Source organism: Poromitra crassiceps, assembly GCF_964638095.1.
Source record: "Poromitra crassiceps genome assembly, chromosome: 1".
Lineage (NCBI taxonomy): Eukaryota > Metazoa > Chordata > Actinopteri > Beryciformes > Melamphaidae > Poromitra > Poromitra crassiceps.
The window spans coordinates 129,236,326-129,257,341 of NC_139623.1; the positions used below are offsets into that span (position 1 = coordinate 129,236,326).

Genomic DNA, 21,016 nt, shown 5'->3' on the forward strand with positions numbered 1-21,016 from the left:
GGCTATAGCCTATTATTGTTTTTACTGCTGTAGTGTGTTGGTCATGTTTAACACAAAGTATAGGCTACATTAATGTAACTGCATTTGCAGGCTAAACATTAATATTTTTAGAGGTTAGGGTTCCTTGTACAATTTACAGCATTCGTTTGTACAGCCTGTGAGTCAGTGAAGCAAATCATAGACACACACACACACACACACACACACACACACACACACACACACACAAATTAACACTACGTGTAGGCTATACCATTCACTATAATTAAAAAAATGTATGTTTACTATACATGTCACATAACTGAATTGCATATAGAAATAACTCACCAAAATTGACTATTGCACAACCGATTTCACAAAAAATGTCCACGAATTTCGCCCTCCCCCCCCCCCCCCCACCACCTACCTTGCCATACCTTGGCTTTTGCTGAAATGATGCCACTGCCCGAGTCTGAACGCACAGTTAGGGCTCTATCTTCCCGACGGCGGTAATTTTGCGTTTGCGCCCGTTTTGCGCTGGAATAGCGCCACGCAAAGCCCTAATTGTGGGCGTGTCGGCCCGGTGCGCTTCACGTCATCTCGGCGCACATCTCCGTATAGGCGTGTTTATGCCCAAAAGCATTGTGGAGGTGTGGTCATGCCCATAAAACCACAGCGTCACGTCAGCAGCTTCCTCCTCACTCAGAGGAACTAGAGTGAGAGAGAGAAGGAGGCTGCTGCCCAAACGTCTGACTGTATGGACTGTATATTCCTTTTCGGGCTCTCTTCTCCTGCATCTCCGCTCCGGGCCTATACTGCATGCGTAATTGCGCAGCGTACTGAGCCACGATGAGTCATGCTGCTCTATTTGAAGTTGAATTTCGTTCCACCAGCACACATTTTATTAATCAGCTATTTTCTATTTGTTTCTATTAATATACATCGAATCCCACCAATTTAGTCTGTCATTTCCCCCTTGGCGCACATAAAGACACATGCTTCCGTCACTGTCTGCTTGATGGCAAGAGGGACTTCAGCTGCCATCGGCGCTGTGGAGAAGCTGGTCTTACATGCAATTGCAGGGAAATAGGTTACTGTACTGGCCGGACAGGTGTTGTGCGAAAAAATGATGCGTTTTGAATTGGATTAGGGGAGCGAGGGTCTGGCAGGGCAGGAGTCTGTGTGCGCCGGGTGCTGGACTGGAGGGGGTTCTCCCCCGAGAAGGTGGGAGCTGGACGGGTATGCAGGCTTGGTGGTGGGGTGGGTGTGGGTCGGTGCCCTGGGTGTTTTGGGCCGGCCAGGGTGGGGAGAGGCAGCTTGGCACAACACCGTCTCAACTTTCTCAAAAGCAATCTATTGTTACCTCACACCACAAACCTGTATGGTCGGGAATTATGTAGCCTAATAAAACCAAGACAAACAATTTTTTCTGACACATTGCGCTGGAATGCCTATTTTGGAACGGCAACTCCCAAACCTCTCTTTGCGTTCGGCACATACCGACAGTATCTTCCCCACAGCGCTTAATGACACTTGCCCGAGACACATGATAGGCTAGAGGCCCACCGACACGCCTGGGCCACGCCTACACCTGTGTCATCACAGCGCAAAACTGGACGGTGGAGGCAGACGATAGCTTAGACCCTGGGAAGATAGCAATAAGGGACGCACAAAGGCAGCGCAAAGGCAGCGCAAATGATAGCGCCGTACAACGATAGGGCCCTTAGTGTTTGAGTCTGTTGAAACGTTGATGGCAGCAGCGCACCATGTTGGCTTACTGTACCTCATGGTGTAGAGCAGTGTCCCTTCCTCTGTGATCCGCAGCAGCTTGTTGGGCATGGTCATGTTGTGGGCAACAGACTTCTTGCCGTTGTGGAAGAAGGTATCAGGCGTCCAGATCTTGCTGGCCATCAGGTTGTTGAGACGCAGCACGGCCATGGGGCCTTTGAACTTTAACCTCTCGTCCTTCCAGCTCTGTCTGAAGAACACGTCAATGGTGTACTCCTGTTGGTGGAGGACGGAGGGCAGAAAGATACACAGAGAACAGCAGAACAGAAAGAAACAAGAAAAAGAAACAAAGAGAAAAGTGAAGGAGAGCAACCAAATAGCCAAAATGTTAGCATTTTAAATGTCTAAAAACCAGGGATATAATATCAACATAAATTTGAAACAAAATGTCTGCAAAATACGTTTCTGAAATGTGGCATTTTAGGTCTACAATCTCAACGTAAATTTGAAACAAAATGGGGTAATTTGAAAACATTGCTGTCTTTCCAATGTTACATGCAAATAAAACAACCTTGGTTATGTTTAGGCAAGTAGAACAAATTTGTTTTATGTTTACGTAAGTAAAACAACTTGGTTAGGTTTAGGCAAGTGAAACAACTTGGTTAGGTTTAGGTAAGTAAAACAACTTGGTTAGGTTTAAGTAAGTAAAACAACTTGGTTATGTTTAGGTCAGTAAAACAACTTGGTTATGTTTAGGTCAGTAAAACAACTTGGTTACGCTTAGGTAAGTAAAACAACTTGATTAGGTTTAGGTAAGTAAAACAACTTGATTAGGTTTAGGTAAGTAAAACAATTTGGTTAGGTTTAGGCAAGTGAATTAACTTGGCTAGGTTTAGGTCAGTAAAACAACTTGGTTACGTTTAGGTAAGTAAAACAACTTGATTAGCTTTAGGTAAGTAAAACAACTTGGTTAGGTTTACGCAAGTTAAACAACTTGGTTAGGTTTAGGTAAGTAAACAACTTGGTTAGGTTTAGGTAAGTAAAACAACTTGATTAGGTTTAGGTAAGTAAAACAAATTGGTTAGGTTTAGGTAAGTAAAACAACTTGGTTAGGTTTAGGTAAGTAAAACAACTTGGTTAGGTTTAGGTAAGTAAACAACTTGGTTAGGGTTTAGGTAAATAAAACAACTTGGTTAGGTTTAGGCAAGTGAAACAACTTGGTTAGGTTTAGGTAAGTAAAACAACTTGGTTAGGGTTTAGGTAAATAAAACAACTTGGTTAGGTTTAGGCAAGTGAAACAACTTGGTTAGGTTTAGGTAAGTAAAACAACTTGGTTAGGTTTAAGTAAGTAAAACAACTTGGTTATGTTTAGGTCAGTAAAACAACTTGGTTATGTTTAGGTCAGTAAAACAACTTGGTTAGGTTTAGGTAAGTAAAACAACTTGGTTAGGTTTAGGCAAGTGAAACAACTTGGTTAGGTTTAGGTAAGTAAACAACTTGGTTAGGTTTAGGTAAGTAAAACAATTTGGTTAGGTTTAGGCAAGTGAATTAACTTGGCTAGGTTTAGGTCAGTAAAACAACTTGGTTACGTTTAGGTAAGTAAAACAACTTGATTAGCTTTAGGTAAGTAAAACAACTTGGTTAGGTTTACGCAAGTTAAACAACTTGGTTAGGTTTAGGTAAGTAAACAACTTGGTTAGGTTTAGGTAAGTAAAACAACTTGATTAGGTTTAGGTAAGTAAAACAAATTGGTTAGGTTTAGGTAAGTAAAACAACTTGGTTAGGTTTAGGTAAGTAAAACAACTTGGTTAGGTTTAGGTAAGTAAACAACTTGGTTAGGGTTTAGGTAAATAAAACAAATTGGTTATGTTTAGGAAAGTGAAACAACTTAGTTAGGTTTAGGTAAGTAAAACAACTTGGTTAGATGTAGGTAAGTAAAACAACTTTATTAGGTTTAGGTAAGTAAAACAACTTGGTTAGGTTTAGGCAAGTGAAACAACTTGGTTAGGTTTAGGTAAGTAAAACCACTTGGTTACGTTTAGGTAAGTAAAACAACTTGATTAGCTTTAGGTAAGTAAAACAACTTGGTTAGGTTTACGCAAGTTAAACAACTTGGTTAGGTTTAGGTAAGTAAACAACTTGGTTAGGTTTAGGTAAGTAAAACAACTTGATTAGGTTTAGGTAAGTAAAACAAATTGGTTAGGTTTAGGTAAGTAAAACAACTTGGTTAGGTTTAGGTAAGTAAAACAACTTGGTTAGGTTTAGGTAAGTAAACAACTTGGTTAGGGTATAGGTAAATAAAACAAATTGGTTATGTTTAGGAAAGTGAAACAACTTAGTTAGGTTTAGGTAAGTAAAACAACTTGGTTAGATGTAGGTAAGTAAACAACTTTATTAGGTTTAGGTAAGTAAAACAACTTGGTTAGGTTTAGGCAAGTGAAACAACTTGGTTAGGTTTAGGTAAGTAAAACCACTTGGTTAGGTTTAGGTAAGTAAAACAACTTGGTTAGGTCTAGGCAAGTGAAACAATTGGTTAGGTTCAGGTAAGTAAAACAACTTGATTAGGTTTAGGTAAGTAAAACAACTTGGTTAGGTTTAGATAAGTAAAACAACTTGATTAGGTTTAGGTAAGTAAAACAACTTGATTAGGTTTAGGTAAGTAAAACAACTTGATTAGGTTTAGGTCAGTAAACCAACTTGGTTAGGTTTAGGTAAGTAAAACAACTTGGTTAGGTTTAGGTAAGTGGTTAGGTTTAGGTAAGTAAAACAACTTGATTAGGTTTAGGTAAGTAAAACAACTTGGTTAGGTTTAGGTAAGTAAAACAACTTGATTAGGTTTAGGTAAGTAAAACAACTTGGTTAGGTAAGTAAAACAACTTGGTTAGGTTTAGGCAAGCAACTTGGTTAAGGTTATATGGTTAAGGTTTGGGTTGAGGTTCAAACCGAAAGTAAAAACACAATGTGCCTCACTTGGGAGTCGAACATGCACTCTCTCACTTGCAAAACGAGGACACTACAGGTACACCAATCCCACCCTATAGCCTACACCGTTAGGTGCCAGCGACATATTTCAATATGAGACAGTTAGACTCTATGACATTTATAACTGTAATAATAACGTATATAGAAACATGATATACAATGTACTGGATAAAAAACAAACTTATCAGGATATAAGTCCATAGAGGGGGACCTCACACTCCACAAATCTGCAGGAAGACCGTCTTTCAAAGATACATAATTTATTGGCAACAGATGTCAGAACAACGCGTTTAGCAGATGTGCTTCATCAGTGTCATCAATGTATTTGGGTTCATCTTCTGGCGACTGGGCTGGGGGGGGGGGGGGGGGTGATTGGTGTCAGAAGTCAGACCACCACCACGCAGCTGTTTTCTTTATCTGCTTTCGACATGCCTGATCTAGTGGCTGGAGTGGCGATGCTGTCTGGCTTTCTAAAACAACACCTCCAATAGTAAGAGCATGGTAATTGTTATATTATTTAATAAGATATTGCACTGCCAAATGAGTGATAGCTGTTTAATTATTGTTCCCCTCCTGTAATTACATAGTTATGCATCAAAAATCAACTGGTCATGTTAATGCACCAACTACCACCGGAGCGCCATTGGTATCCAGTAATTCAATGTTACATTGTAAAGGTAAGTGCCAAAAATTAGCATTGTTACCATTTAACTTCAGAAAACGTCACTGCTCAATAGTCTAAGGGCTCTATCTTCCCCCTGGCCTTAAATTAGCATTTATGGCCTGGCGCAGTGCTATTAGTGGGCGTGGTCAGGTGCATTCCCTAATTTTTCCCTAATTTCTGCATCAAATAGCCTGACATTGCAAATACAACACACAACTTGATTTAAAAATGAAAATGTGTTTGTTCTGATTTTATTACAAATATTCTGACACTTTATTTTAACTTCTGTTGACATATTAACTCATTGAGTGCCAATGACGACAGTTGTCGTCAATTCGAATACTAACGTAGAGTGCCAAAGACGACGATTGTCGTCAATTGCGTTTTTTGACGGTGGGACGTGGATCAATGCCCGATACATCTCCTGTACAAATATTGTAGCTATTGGAGGTCTATAACCTATTTTACCGACCCAGTAGGTGGCGACAGTGCTCTCCAGATTACAGAAAGGTCCGGAAAACAGGAGGAAAAAGCCGTGATCAAAGAGAAACCGATGCATGCTGCTGAACCGCAGCATGCATCGGTGAAGGCAGGCAGCTGCCGTAAACCGTTTCGTTTCACTCCCGGGTTTATCCGGCCCACCGGTAGACAGACACAGACTCTATAATCATCAAGAGAGCAATCTCCGATTCACACGGCTTTGGTCTCTGCTACTATTATAGGTAAGATGTGATGCATCAATATTATAATTATACTGTTTAATAACAATCGAAAATCTTGCTCGTAGCTGCTTTAATAACGGCAATAAGAATAATTTATGCTGTAGGCTATGCACGGGCACGGCGGATGGGCGTTTGGACACACCTGAATCCCAATGTCTTCATATTGCACAATGCACGGCCCGACGTTTGCATTTGGTTGTACAAGCTCATCTGTGAATGATCAATCTCGAGATTATGGCAATTTAAATGAAAATACACAGGGCACAGGACACAGACTCACAGTGAAAGACACAGGCATTGTCACTGCAAAGGTCCCAATGCGCTCTGGCATATGGATGGGTGGGTACGATAAACTGAAGTAATATGGCATTGCGATCAATACAGTTGCAACACTTCAGAAACTCAGGATATAGTCTACCACTGACTGAGTCGGAGAATGAGCTATGTACAGTATAGGCTACACACTGTGGGCGGTGCTCTCCTATAACTTGTTTTGATGGAGTTGATTTTTCAGTTTTTTGGCAGCCTGGAGGTGGGGGTGGTTGCCCTGGGTGTCTGGGGCCGGGAGAGGGGCTCTATAGCCTGGGTATAGTGGCAGCCTGGTGGTGGGGGCCTGGCCTGCGCTTTTAGCCTCTGGCCTTAAAACATGTTAACACGTTGAGTGCCATAGCCGAGATATCTCGTCTTACATAATCCAACGGTTAAGTGCCATAGACGAGCTATCTCGTCTTACATAAACTTTTTTTTTTTTGACGGTGGGACATCAATCAACCCCTTTTACATCTTCGAGATCACTATTGGAGCAAGAGAATGTGTATAATCTATTTTACCGACCACTAAGTGGCGACAGTTCTCTCCAGACAGAGACAGAGAGAAAGCCACAGCCACGGGACCCGTGGACCAAAAGCAGCCGCCTCCCGCGGAAATGGCTTGGCGATTTTACAGTCAGAAACGAACGAGCCTCATTCTCATACTGTAGGCGGGGACGCTTCGCGCTGCTGCGGTGGGGGGTTCCAGAAATGGACTGGGTGAGCAGCATAAAGCCTAGAGTCGCACGGGGCTTAATCGGGGCTCTCAAACCCAAGAGACAGTGAGACCTATCCACACTCGCTGCCAGGGAGAGAGGCTGCTCAACTCGCTGCAAACTCCCAGCAGCAGAGCACTCCGCAGCACAGACGGAGGGAGGAGTTTGGAGACACACACACACTCTCTCTCTCTCTCTCTCTCTCTCTCTCTCTCTCTCTCTCTCTCTCTCTCTCTCTCTCTCTCTCTCTCTCTCTCTCTCTCTCTCTCTCTCTCTCTCTCTCTCTCTCTCTCTCTCGAGAGAGAGAGAGAGAGAGAGAGAGAGAGAGAGAGAGAGAGAGAGAGAGAGAGAGAGAGAGAGAGAGAGAGAGAGAGAGAGCGAGCGCACAGAGTGGGAGACAAGGCCACCCATAATCACAGGCACGTGAGGTGGTTCTAAAAATCCATTTATCTCCAAACTCTCTGAAAATCTCTGAAACCATGCTGTACTCAACGGCTAATATCTACATAACTACTAACTCTGCAAACTAACTCTTTTAGACAGAGAAAGCACACATTCTATTAGTTATTTTTAGATGATTGGTGTTCACGAATTCTTAACAGAAAATAATCCTCGGCTCTTGTAAAATGAGCCAGAATCCTCAGAAAAAACCCTGGCACAACTTACCTACAGGATTGAAAAAATGGCTGGCACTCAATGTGTTAACACATTCACTGGCAGCCATTTTTTTTTTTTACTGTAGGTAGGTTCTGCCAGAGGTTTTTTTTTGAGGATTCTGGCTCATCTTTCAAGACCCGAGGATTCTTTTCTGCTAAGATTTTGTGAACACACAATATCTCAAAAGAACTAATAGAATGTGTGCTTTCTCTGTCTAAAAGAGTTAGTTTGTAGAGTTAGTAGTTATGTAAGCATTAGCAGTTGAATAAACGGCTTTTTGTGAAATTCGATAGAACAGTCACTTTAACCATTCATTTTTGGCATCAGTAAGACGTCAGACATCTAAACAATAGTTTTGAACAGTAATTTCCTCCATAACAGCAGGAAACCCCCCTCTGCTTCCAACTGGCGTTCTTCTTGGCTGCAGCGGCCGTGTCACAAGCTTGTCACCAGTCTCACTGCTTTGCTGCTGCTGTCCTGTGCCTGTCTGCGCGGCCGCACCCGTAATCTATTATGCAAATGTACAATCCCGCACCGCCAGCAATCAGCGCGAAAACGAAAGCGTTTTCGCCAATCCATTTTCATGAGAATGGCTTCGTCACACTGCTTTTTGCTTGCCTTCCTCTAGTCAGGAAAGCACTGTCGCCACTTAGTGGGTCGGTGGAATGGGTTGTACACGTTGTACACGTCCAATACTTATATAAGAGATGTAAAAGGGTTAGATCAACGTCCCACCGTCAAAAAAAAAAAAACTATTTTTTTGACGTATTAATACCTCATTGGCAGTGAACCGTTGGATTTTTTTTGACGGATTAATACGTCATTGGCAGTGAACGTGTTAACTTGTGCCCCTGGGAATCCAAATTGACCAGCGAGGCTGCGCTATTAGCCTGTCTGGTCTTATTCTCAACATTTCGTCTTTATTCTCGTTACAGTATTTCAACTTTATTCATGAAATTTCGATTTTATTCTCAACATTTCGTCTTTATTCTGGTTACATTATTTCAACTTTATTCACGAAATTTCGACTTTAATCTCAACATTTCGACTTTATTCTTGAGGAGAAAAAAAAAAAAACTTGCTCCTTGGATTTATTTTTTCTTCTGCCTGGTGCTTAAATTTCAAATTTATTCATGAAATCTCGACTTTATTCACGAAATTTCAATCCTCCTGTAATTTTTATTTTTCATCATGCATGGCCCTAAAACTCGTCGTAGGCATTCCCTTTGAACTTGACGAAAAAATAATCACTCTCCCACTTCTCAAACTGTCTGTGCTCGTCGTCATCAACCTTTCTTTTGCCTTTTGACAGCGACATTTTCACTTCTCAACAAAAGACAACATTTTAGCGTGTAAATGTTTTTCTTTCGACTTGGTTTTTCACTCAGGTGAACCGAATCATTAGGTGTGTGTAAACAATAAAAAACAAGCACAACAAATTACAATGCATACTTTCAATGACCAGTTATGTTTGAATATCACCACGCAGCTGACTTGACTGACATTAAAGTCGAACTGAACCTGTTCGTCACGTGCATAATGACTCCGTTTCAGACTGAAAACATAGTTTGTCTAAGATGACAGGTTGAGAGGCAGGTCATAGTATCATGTCGATGATTTTATTTGACAATTCTGGGGACTGGATTGGGCTTTGGCCAATCCTGGCATGTTCCGCCTCCAAATCGAGTGGGATTCAATGTTTCGTGGCGCTCCCCTCGGGAAGAGCCTTTTGTGGATGTCAGCGACCCGCAGGCAGCCAGCTGCCTTCGTGTTGCCGAGCGGAGAGTGCAGCACGTCAGCCTGGAATCTCCGAGGTGCAACCCCTGACAACCAAGCTCTCGGATGCGCGCGCCATTATCGCTGCTGTAACGATACGATATCCCTGGAATGCGCGTTTTAACGAGCCAGTTACATTTCTTTGCATTCTTAGAGATTATAGTTTTTGTTTTTTGTTCATGTTTCTAACAATTGGCCAAGTTAGTAGTTAGTTTATGGGATAGGAATTCTGCCAGATGAGAGGCACTAGGCGCCATTTTCGACTTAATTTGGAAGAGAAAATTATCCAGAAATGAAGATTTGATTGACAGCTGCATGTCGTGATATGATTGGTTGAAATGGGGTAGAAATTTGATAGTACTGGGTGACGTCAGCAAACTGTAAATTACTGTTATCAATGAAATCTTGAAAAACTAAAGTAATTAGATTGTTGTGATTTGTTTTGCATACATTATTAAAATAGGTGCACTGCATACCCAGGTATTTGAACTAAAAGAAAAGAAAAGTCATTCTTGGGTTCAGCTCGACTTTAACACACATACGGCCCAGTTAAAAAAAAAATCATTTTTGTCACGTTATGCCGCCCCCCCCCCCCCCTTGTTTATTTGGGAAGGTGGTCCTTCTAAATGTTGTAACAATCAGAAGTGGGTCTGCAGTTACAAAAGTTTGAGAACCCTAAATTATACTGACACAAAAACGAAGTATCGGATGCTAAATTAGAAAGACATTTCATTTTAAAGTCAACTAATGACTGTGGCTGAGAGTGGATTTTAATGGTTCCACACGACTGCCTCACAGAGTAAAGGGAGTCAGTGAAATGACAGTACAGTGTGGTCTGTCGTTTTGTTCTTCTTCTTCTCTGTCCGTGTGAGATCATTACTATTAGCTGTAGCAGGACTTCAAGGTAATAGTGGAGGATGGGGAATGAGGGTCAGCGCTAGCTAACTGGAGGCTTCTGCAGCTCTTCCTCCTGGCCTTGCCCATCTGTGACTTCACACAGCGGCAAAAGAAAGAAAAAAATATATAATAGGCTATAGTTTCGGTCCGGATGTCAGACAATGCAGCGCAATTAACTCAGATTATGTCAAATACAGTACACACACTTCACGTACTTAGCCTATAACATGAGTCTTCTTCTGTTCAAAGAGAGGCAGAGAGTCATTTGCATCAAATAAAATGGAATTCCTATGAGTGTGGCGAGGATCAGGTCATTGATTTGTAACACATCTTTACATAAACCACTGTTTCTTCAAATGGCACGTTAGAGAAGTCAATTTCACCATTGTCACTGCAGGTCCATTTTTGATATACTATTATTTTTCCAAAGTGATATTGAAATTATATGATAGCGTGCAAATGTCTGTGTAAGTTCATTTTCAAAACATACAGGTGATAGAGAGTTTAAAAAGGATTTGTTTTAAAAGACTGGGGTAAAATGTACAAACAAACACGAAACATGTTTGTTTGTACATTTTAGTATACAAGGAAAAGTCTTGTTTGTACTTTTTAGTCCAGTGTTTTAAAATAAATTATTTTTAAGCTTTGATGATATCTTTGATTTCCAACATCACAATGAGCAATCACAATTAACGTTGTTGGCTGTAGACTAGACTCCAGACTCAAACATCTGAGTGTTGAACAAAAACCTCAGAATACGATTTGAGAGTGGTTTGACCTTGAAGATCAGTTGCTTATTACCATGCAAAAACACCCAAGGCACTAATATCTATTTGTGATGGGTCCAAATAATCAATGTCTGAAGGAATTTTCATCCACAACAATATAACAGCAATATCCCCAAATATCCTCAGTAAATACAGATCAGCATTTGAAATAATAATTCCAAATAAAAAACCATTATAAAAAAAAATCCAAGCCATTATTAACATAATAACATGGTTTGGGTCATGGTACTCATCACATATCGACATGCACATTAGAATCACATGCAATCACATTTACGACCAGGGGTGGCATTTAACTAAGGTGCGATTAAGAATTCGGCAGCAGTAAACGCAATTCACACATTTGACATTTTTATTTACCCATCCAAAGTTAATGGGATGAATGATCAAATTAATAGATATTATACCGCTTAGAGACCATAGTGTGTCCAGAGAGGTGAGATGGTGCAAGGACAGGGACAAGGGAGGAAACCAGTGACATTTAAAAAGAGGCGAGAGGAGCCTTACCATGTCGTGGTCCGAAACGGGCCCGATACTAGTCACGAAAATGTCAGTCTTGACTTCAGTTACACGCTCTGTTGAAGCAGGAAATTGGGAGAGTGAGTGTCTATCAGCACCTCCCATTATCCCCTAACTACCTGCTAATGCAAGACCACCTGGCTATAGCTTCCATTCAACCTTATTTTTAACACACTGACACGTGGCACAAACATACACTCTGTCATGCGCGTGCATACACAAGCACACTCATTCACACAAAAAAATTGCATCATCAAACTGCCCATTTCAGCTGGGGACATTTCTCCTGGTATTGGTTTCAGTGTCACCTCCATGACGTCCACACACTGGTTCAATCTCATCATAAGTTCTTACATTGCTGTACGCTGCTGACTGAACATGTGTCGCTTGGGTGCACTAATTCTGATACCCGAAATGGATCCGCTGAGGATACATTTAGGAGGGCGCGGGGGTGTGTGTGTGCTCTTTTTGAAACTGAAATATGACAGCATGATTTATGAATGATCCCCATCATAATCCATAATTTCTCCATTTTATTCTATTGTGACGCCTGCTGAATCACACTGGGACATCCTCAATGTCCTTCACACGATAATACTCTCTCTCTCTCTCGCCCCCTCTTTGTCTCTGTATTTTTTAACAATGGACATCCCATAATAGAGTGAGGTGGGAGACCATGCAATACAATGGCATTTGCTGTGTTATATTACAACAACTGGCCTCTATTGACAATGCTTACTCTATTCACTGTTCCACAAATGAATCATCAGTCTTCACACCTGCATATGATTTAGTCACATGCATATTACTGTAGTTTTAGTCATATGGATATTACTGTAGTTGGATAATATACCTAGGGATTGCCGATTATGACCGTGCAGCTAATTCAGGTCCATTAGCAAATCGCTAACGATGTTAAATTGTCACTATGAAAGGCAAAATAGATTCAGTGAAGTCAATTGGTTTTTACTGACCTCCCAGTCCTGGCCTGAGGCGATTGTCATAGCCATCCAGAAGGCTGTCTAATATCTTGGTGAAGACGGTAGTGTTATCTTGTTGATCTGTCATGCCGTTCTGCCCGGAGCTGGCAAAGCAAAGAAGAACAAGTCCTGTTAAATCCTGTATGATGATGCCTCCGTTGTTGCTCATTTACAATGAGCAATGCGGGAGATCATGAGAAGCATTGGCAAGTGATTCCACAGAGGTGGACTGCTAAGGGGAATATCCTGCTAGGCACATTCTCTTGAATTCTCCCTTTGAAAAAGCAGAATTTTAATAAAGTCGTTTTTGCAAATGTGACAATTATTTTCATCTGCAGAATGCAGAATTATGCATGCAGATACATATTCATACACATGCATGCACACGTGTGTACACACACACACACACACACACACACACACACACACACACACAATCTCACGCAGAGTGAGAAAACAAATCATAATACATTATTTACACGTTAATATGGTCTTTAAAACCACAAAGGCCTCACTGAATTTGCTCTTTGAACAACATGAAACAAAATGCTTAGAGCGACTCAATCAGTAATTGTGAGAGTGGAATTTGCACCATCTCCACTCATAAATATTCCAACACGTAGCCTACACTCATCACCAGCAATACCGATTTTAATTAACATTGTGTATCTCAATGGTAGGCCGTGCAGGAGGATGGGGGTGGTTAGAGAGAGAGAGAGAGGGGGAGAGAGAGACAGAGAGAGAGAGAGAGAGAGTGTGTGTGTGTGTGTGTGTGTGTGTACTGTATGTTTGTATACCTGATTCCATGCAAGTTCCTCGCATGTGCACGTAAATGTGTGTGCTCACAAACATGCATGTGTGTTTGTAATGAGAATAATCACATGGAAGTCTCTCATATAGTGTGCCCCTAAGAAATCATCATCTCCCACTTTTTTTCTTATCCCCTCCCCCCGCCCTCCCTCGCCAGTGGCAGACCTCACTGGTTTCATTGCATGCTAAATAAACACTGCCAAGTGTTTGAAAACAAGATCAGCGAGCGGAATGCTCCAAGGAGAGGCGGAGGTCATCAAGATTAGTTAGCAAGGGACCTGCAAAAGAAGGCAAGGAAGCCGGGCAGGAGGGACGGTGACTGGGAGGGGGGGGGGGGGGGGGGGAGGGACAGGGACGTGAGAGAAGCGTCTCCGAAGAAAAGACATAAGACGAGCAAAAAAGATGGAGATAATGGAGGGGGAGGAGGGGGAGATAACGGGGGAGAATTGGGTCGAGGGAAGGTGAGGCTAAGTTAAGTGAAAGCGGGGAAGGGAGTTTTTAAGAGGCATATGGGGAGGGAGGGAGAGAGGGAGAGTGAACAGAGATGCAGGATTGAAGCAGATCCCACAGCTTTGAATGTGAGCTGCTATATACTGCTGCTTTGTTTTTTAAACAGCATCACACACGGATTTGTGAAGGGGTTAATGCCACATCTCTCTGCCTCCAATGCCGCATAATTCACAAAGATCCTTCTATCTGCCAAAAAATAATGAGTGGAGGGGGAAAACTCTCAGAAGCAGAGAGCAAGCTTCTGATCTCTGCCAAATGTGATGAACAGTTTTGATTTGCATCAATCTCACATACGCTCATTTGGAAGTGACGAGCGTGCCATTCTCCAAAGCAATACTTAATCTGTTTTGCTCAGGTCTGTTGAGCCAATTAAAACATGAACACAAAAAAATGCACAGAAGGTCAGCTGAGTCAAAATATATAAACCTCATGCATAGAAGGTCAGGTGAGTTAAAATATATAAACCTCATGCATATGTCAGGTGAGTTAATATAAACCTCATGCATAGAAGTTCAGGTGAGTTAATATATAAACCTCATTCACAGAAGGTCAGGTGAGTTAATATATAAACCTCATGCATAGAAGGTCAGGTGAGTTAATATATAAACCTCATGCATAGAAGGTCAGGTGAGTTAATATATAAACCTCATGCATAGAAGGTCAGGTGAGTTAATATATAAACCTCATGCATAGAAGGTCAGGTGAGTTAATATATAAATCTCATGCATAGAAGGTCAGGTGAGTTAATATATAAACCTCATTCATAGAAGGTCAGGTGAGTTAATATATAAACCTCATGCATAGAAGGTCAGGTGAGTTAATATATAAACCTCATTCATAGAAGGTCAGGTGAGTTAATATATAAACCTCATTCACAGAAGGTCAGGTGAGTTAATATATAAACCTCATGCATAGAAGGTCAGGTGAGTTAATATATAAACCTCATGCATATTAGGGTTGTGCGATGTCAGGAATTTATCCATCGTGATTATTTTACAGTGAAACATCGTTTTGCACGATGCCATCGTCATTGGGGTGGGGGTTGGGGGAATAATTAATTATTTATTAAGTCGATGCGTTGCTGTAATGCGTTCGCGTTAACAGGACAGCTGAGCCTGAGCTCTACATGATACCAGCGGGCTTGAATACTGCTCTGTGCTACAGCACAGAGCCACGCGACTGAAGTGGGCATCGGCTGTCACTATAGCAATTTGAACGGCGCAAAACTAACGTTAACGTTACTCACCAACAACGTGTGTGTTGAATTTAACTAGCTGGCAGAAAACGGACTGAATTACTGGCTGATATAACGTTAGATTCGCCTGGCTCTGGCTCAAGCAGTACTGCTGTAACAGCTAGCAGTAGCCTAGCTGCTGCTGCTGCTCTATTTCTCTCTCCAGTCTCCTCAACCCTCTCTTATTAGGTTCAAAAGCCCACGCGAATCTAACGTTATATCCGCCAGTAATTCTGTCACTTTTCTGCCAGCTAGTTAAATTCAACACACACACGTTGTTGGTCAGGATCTGACTGTAACGTTAACGTTAGCCTGCGCAGTTCAATATTGCTAGTGTTTCACTTTCACTTTCACTTTTGAAACGGGCGAGTTAAATTCACATTTGAAGACTTGTACTCACTGTGGGTTGAAAACAGGAAAGAACGTGAGGTTTCTTCTTTCTCTTAAAAGTTTTCACAACAAAAGAACTGACTTCTCGTGCACGGGGGACGCCCCAGCGACATTAAACAAGCACACCCAGTGCAGAGAAGCAGTAGAGCGGAGGAGGGGGAGGGGAGGCTTCTCTGAGTCTGAACTGGGGGCGCTCGTTTAATGCTGCCGGCGCGTCCCCCACGCGTCACGGTAAGTTGACTTGGTATGTTTTATTATCAAAACGGCACAAATTTAATTCGAACAGATAATTAATCACAATGATCCGATGTAGAAGGCTCAGAGGCCGATGGGGGGTCGGCCAATCACGATGGTCGATGCCATCGTCCATCGTGCCAACCCTAATGCATATGTCAGGTGAGTTAATATATAAACCTCATGCATAGAAGGTCAGGTGAGTTAATATATAAACCTCATTCACAGAAGGTCAGGCGAGTTAATATATAAACCTAATTCATAGAAGGTCAGGTGAGTTAATATATAAACCTCATTCACAGAAGGTCAGGCGAGTTAATATATAAACCTCATTCATAGAAGGTCAGGTGAGTTAATATATAAACCTCATGCATAGAAGGTCAGGTGAGTTAATATATAAACCTCATGCATAGAAGGTCAGGTGAGTTAATATATAAACCTCATGCATAGAAGGTCAGGTGAGTTAATATATAAACCTCATTCACAGAAGGTCAGGTGAGTTAATATATAAACCTCATTCATAGAAGGTCAGGTGAGTTAATATATAAACCTCATTCACAGAAGGTCAGGTGAGTTAATATATAAACCTCATGCATAGAAGGTCAGGTGAGTTAATATATAAACCTCATGCATAGAAGGTCAGGTGAGTTAATATATAAACCTCATGCATAGAAGGTCAGGTGAGTTAAAAAACATCTCTTCCCCCATTTTGTAGAAATGCTCCTACTTTCTACCTCGACTCATTTCCATTTCGTTCTCGAAGCCAAAGTCACACGCAAACAGTTTTTGCTCTGCCCCCAGAGACATCATATTCTTGTTACAGCCTCCACCAACACAGGAAACAAGCGAGGATGCCCCTTAGCGCTTTCAAGTTCACCAATAATTAAAGTACACTTGACAGAGGGGAATGCACTGCCAACACCATCCATCTCACCAAGTCACTAAATGCAACTGAGACTCAAAATCCCCTCATTTTCCTTCAAACGAGTCAAGACACCTGCCGATGCGGTGAAATCGTTTCAACTGATCTGCATTCATCGGCCTCGTATCAAAATGCTGACACCTGTTTCTAGAAAATCCCTAAAACAAGTGTATACTGGAAGGCCATAGTTATATCATCCCACTGGCCGAATTTTTCATATGTATTCAAAGTAACATGATTTTTCTGACTTTCACACGAAATGCAAGGACGTGAGGCTGCATGTCTTGTCAATAGGGACATTTTTGCAGCATATTTGGGAAACGGGGGTGGAAGGGGGGGGGGGGTGAAGAGTGGGCGATGGGGGATGGGGTGCATGTCAAGGGAGGAAGAGAAGATGGAGAACGGAGCATACAGTATTTCAGTCAGGAATAGGAGGAACACACGTGTTTATCAGCCAGGGGCCACTGCATCATAAAACATTGTACACCATCCCCATCTACAGGTCATCTGAACAGCAACAGTGGCGTTCACATTTGCTCTGCCTCTCTCTCTCTCTCTCTCCCGCTGCCTCTCTCTCTTTCTCACTCACTCTCTCTTTCTCTCTCTCTCACTCTCTCTCCCCATACTCTGCGGATATCTAATTATGAGGCAATTTCTTCCTTTGGCAACATACTGTAGCAAAGTGCTAGCTCTTCCTGATTACCGTGTCTCTTTGAAATCCCCCCAAGGTGTGTGTGTGTGTGTGCGCGCGCGTGTGTGCGTGTGTGTGTGTGTGTGTGTGTGTGTGTGAGTGTGCGTGCGAGTGTGCATGCGTGCGTGTGCGTGGGTATGTGTGTGTGTGACTTCAAGTGTGTGTGTGTGTGTGTGTGTGTGGGGGGGGGGGGGGGGGGTTGGATTATACAGTAAATCTTTGGGTGATAATTGCTCTGCAGTTTATGGTGACAGTTCCTCAGTAAAGTAATCAGCGTTTATTTATTTATTTTTTGGAGACTGGTTGTGCGATTTCCCCTCATGTGCCCGATGTTAAAGCAGACCTTGAGTTTTGCTGGCAGTGAATGTCAGTACTAGGCTACATGTCAAACCTAATAGTGACCATGAATGGGTCAAATCGGCTGAGTTTCCGTGTGATTATTGCTGTGATCTGTATTGCATTTCAAATAGGAAACGTGCCATCTGTGCTCTGCATGCATGCATGTCCTGCCACGGCATGGCAACTGAACCATGTGCTGCTCGTACGGGAGGAGAGCTTGCAAGGATTAGTCGATTAGTCAATCGGCAGAAAATTAATCAGACCTATTTTTATAATTGGTTAATCGTTAGCTAAGTGTAGGCTAATTATCTAAGACAAAAATACTAAAATGCTCTCATTCCAGCTTCTTAAATATGAATATTCTCTGGTTTCTTTAGTCCTCATGACAGTATACTGAATATCTTTGGGTTGTGGACAAAACAAGACATTTGAGGACGTCATTTTGGCCTGGGGGGAAAGGTGCTCGATATTTTTCACCATTTTGTGACATTTTATAGGGCAAACACCTAAGGGATTAATCAAGGAAATCATTGACAGATGAATCGATAATGATTGATCTTTGCAGCCCTACATGGGGGCATGTCTTTCTGGGGTAGCGGTTGTCACTGAGAGGGAAGCGATCTGGACCATCTCAATATATCACCATTCAAGTCAACTCCAATGACTGCCTCTGACACTTCCACTGAATTATTCAACCTTGCAGAAAAGCCAGATCTCTCCAGGATTCACGACAACCACAGTGGGATGGAGAGCGCACATGATTTTGTGCGCTGGTATTCTAGCTTTGGCTTTGTTGTGACTTCACTCTACATGTGTTGGATATTTGATTGGTCTGCATGCTTATTTTTGGCGCTATGTCTAATTTATCCACATTAATCCCAAGAGCGGAGTGGGATTATGATGTTTTGAGGTGTGCTGCACGTGAATGCCTGCGCCTCGTTTGAATCATGTGGGGATTAGCGCTGTTGTTGCAGTCACATGATAGTGGGTCATATTGCTGTCATCTCTCATCCAGTCACTCTCTCTCTCTCTCTCTCTCTCTCTCTCCCTGTCATCTCTCTTACTGGTTGGGTGACATCACACCTCAGTGCTGACATTGAGAAGTGTGTCTGTACATTGGCCCTATGCCTGCAGCCATTGTCAGACAAGACATAAGAAAAAAAACACATGTGCTTCACCTATGCCAAAACAACCAGGCCGCAAGACACATCAGCTACTACCCAGCACAACTCTAAAACCGGTATAATGTAATTCAATGTTGGCCCACAAGGCTAGTGAACCAAAAGCAAGCGGCGCTACGCTAACACGGATAATTGCTATTTTGGTTCCAAACCCTCTTCATCTTCTCTCTGTGTTGCACTTCTTATTACCTCTATGCAATTATACAACATGGAGGTATCCTGTGGGGATGCCCCAATTACAACCACAGTGAATATAAGGAGTGTAACCCAACAGGCCAGGCAATAGTCAGAGAGAGAGAAACGCGGTCAATATGATTGTTACAAACCAAAGCTCGAGAGGATATCAGCCGTTGGCTTTAGCTAGATGGACTAACTGACTAGCTGCTGCTGTTGAATGTTTAAGGCTGGCCCTCTGGGATGGCTGACCGACTGACTGACCGACCGACCGACCAAAAGACTGACTGATTGAACGAATGGGTGATTGACTAACTGACTGATTGACTGACAGACCTATTGACTGACTGGCATAGCAGTTGACCAGTTTGCTGGCAAGCAATCAGGAACGTTCTCCAGCATGAAAAGGTGATTGTGCTTCTCAACAAAATTGTATTGAATGTTGCAATTCTGCCCCTTGGGGGTTCTTGGGATATTAACATTGAGACTCCTCTGATAATGCATAACTGCTCAATCACAGTGTCCCAGTGTTATATTATGGGCATACTGTAGGCTATATTTAGAACTATAGCAATTAATATGGCTCTGCTGAGAATTTGACTCATACTGTGTCAGCATAGCGTGCACATGTATTAAAACCAAATCATGTCAAGGCATGATCTATTAGAAGGAGACTGCATTTGTGACACTAAATGTAGGCTATGGTACAGTAACACCGGTATTCATGCAATACTTTCCCATTCTTGATCGTCTTGTTTCCTCTTATCATGGCTATGTAGTTATGTATGCATAGGTAAGGTAAAGTGTATTCTTACCTTTTCCCACCAAGTACGCTGTTGGCCGCAAGCAAGCAGGCCCACAGACCCAGCAAGGCCGTCCTGCTCCGTCCACACATAGTTGCAATATGAGGACCTTTCACTGCTGGAGGTCACAGAGAGAATAAACAAGATTGTGGAGCAATGTTAATGTGAAGGGGGGAAAGAAAATGTGAATCAATGATCCACCACTATACCTCTAGCAGATCAAGTGCCAATGTGCTACAAAAACAACAGCCAGTGTGGAGGTGGAGGCTGCTCCTGAATGTCGTGTGGGGTGCCTCACATTAGAGGTGCCTACAGTAACACCCCACAAAGATGTGCTGACAGCACATGAATCAATCCAAATGGCCCTGCCACACGCATTAGGCTATCACATGCCACTTGAACACATGCACAGGGGCCGTTAAAGATTTCTCATCGTTTCGAATTAGGTGCCAACATCTACAGAAGCATAGTCTGCACCCTAACTATGAGGGAGACCCAATTTAAATTGGGGATTACTGGGCAGGCACGGGCTACCCGCCACGTAGAAAGGGCTCCATTCTAACTATGGTTTTGATAACACACACCCAATAGGGTGCACATCCATATTATAAGCTATAACATTACTGTATTATAGGCTATAAATGAGGTAAAAATAAGGAAGGAACGCATGATCGAATACATAACATCCTGTGTGAGCTTGTAGCAGCATGCAGCACCTGTACACAGTTGCCTCCTCCACTCATCTGCAATGTGAAACGCGCCAGTACCGCAATATCAACCCAGAATAAGAGTAGCCTATTTGCTCCATCCTTAATCATAAAACAGGCTACCAACCAGGTCGTAAAGTGTGTTAAGCAATAGCCTGCGCTATTGTGTAATGCAAACCACGTTTGCCCTGATTCAGGGTCCATTTCTGAAACCATAATCGATGCATCCACGAGTGAACCAATTACTTACTTGTGAAAGGCGCTGTTATATTCCACAAACGACCACAAAATGCAAGCAATGAAAT

At 42.3% G+C, this 21,016-nt stretch overlaps 1 protein-coding gene across 1 annotated transcript in view; it reads right to left on the reverse strand.

Annotated features, from left to right (window-relative positions):
- Positions 1-20,096, reverse strand: part of gabra1 (gamma-aminobutyric acid type A receptor subunit alpha1) — a gene marked incomplete at both ends in the record, with an annotated part of 83,250 nt that extends 63,154 nt beyond the window's left edge. Inside the window, 4 exons of the mRNA XM_083633076.1 lie at positions 1,763-1,983; positions 11,725-11,792; positions 12,711-12,820; positions 20,017-20,096. Of these exons, the coding sequence (XP_083489202.1) occupies positions 1,763-1,983; positions 11,725-11,792; positions 12,711-12,820; positions 20,017-20,096 (479 nt within the window). The remainder of the gene's footprint in view (positions 1-1,762; positions 1,984-11,724; positions 11,793-12,710; positions 12,821-20,016) is intronic.
- Positions 20,097-21,016: the final 920 nt, after the last annotated feature.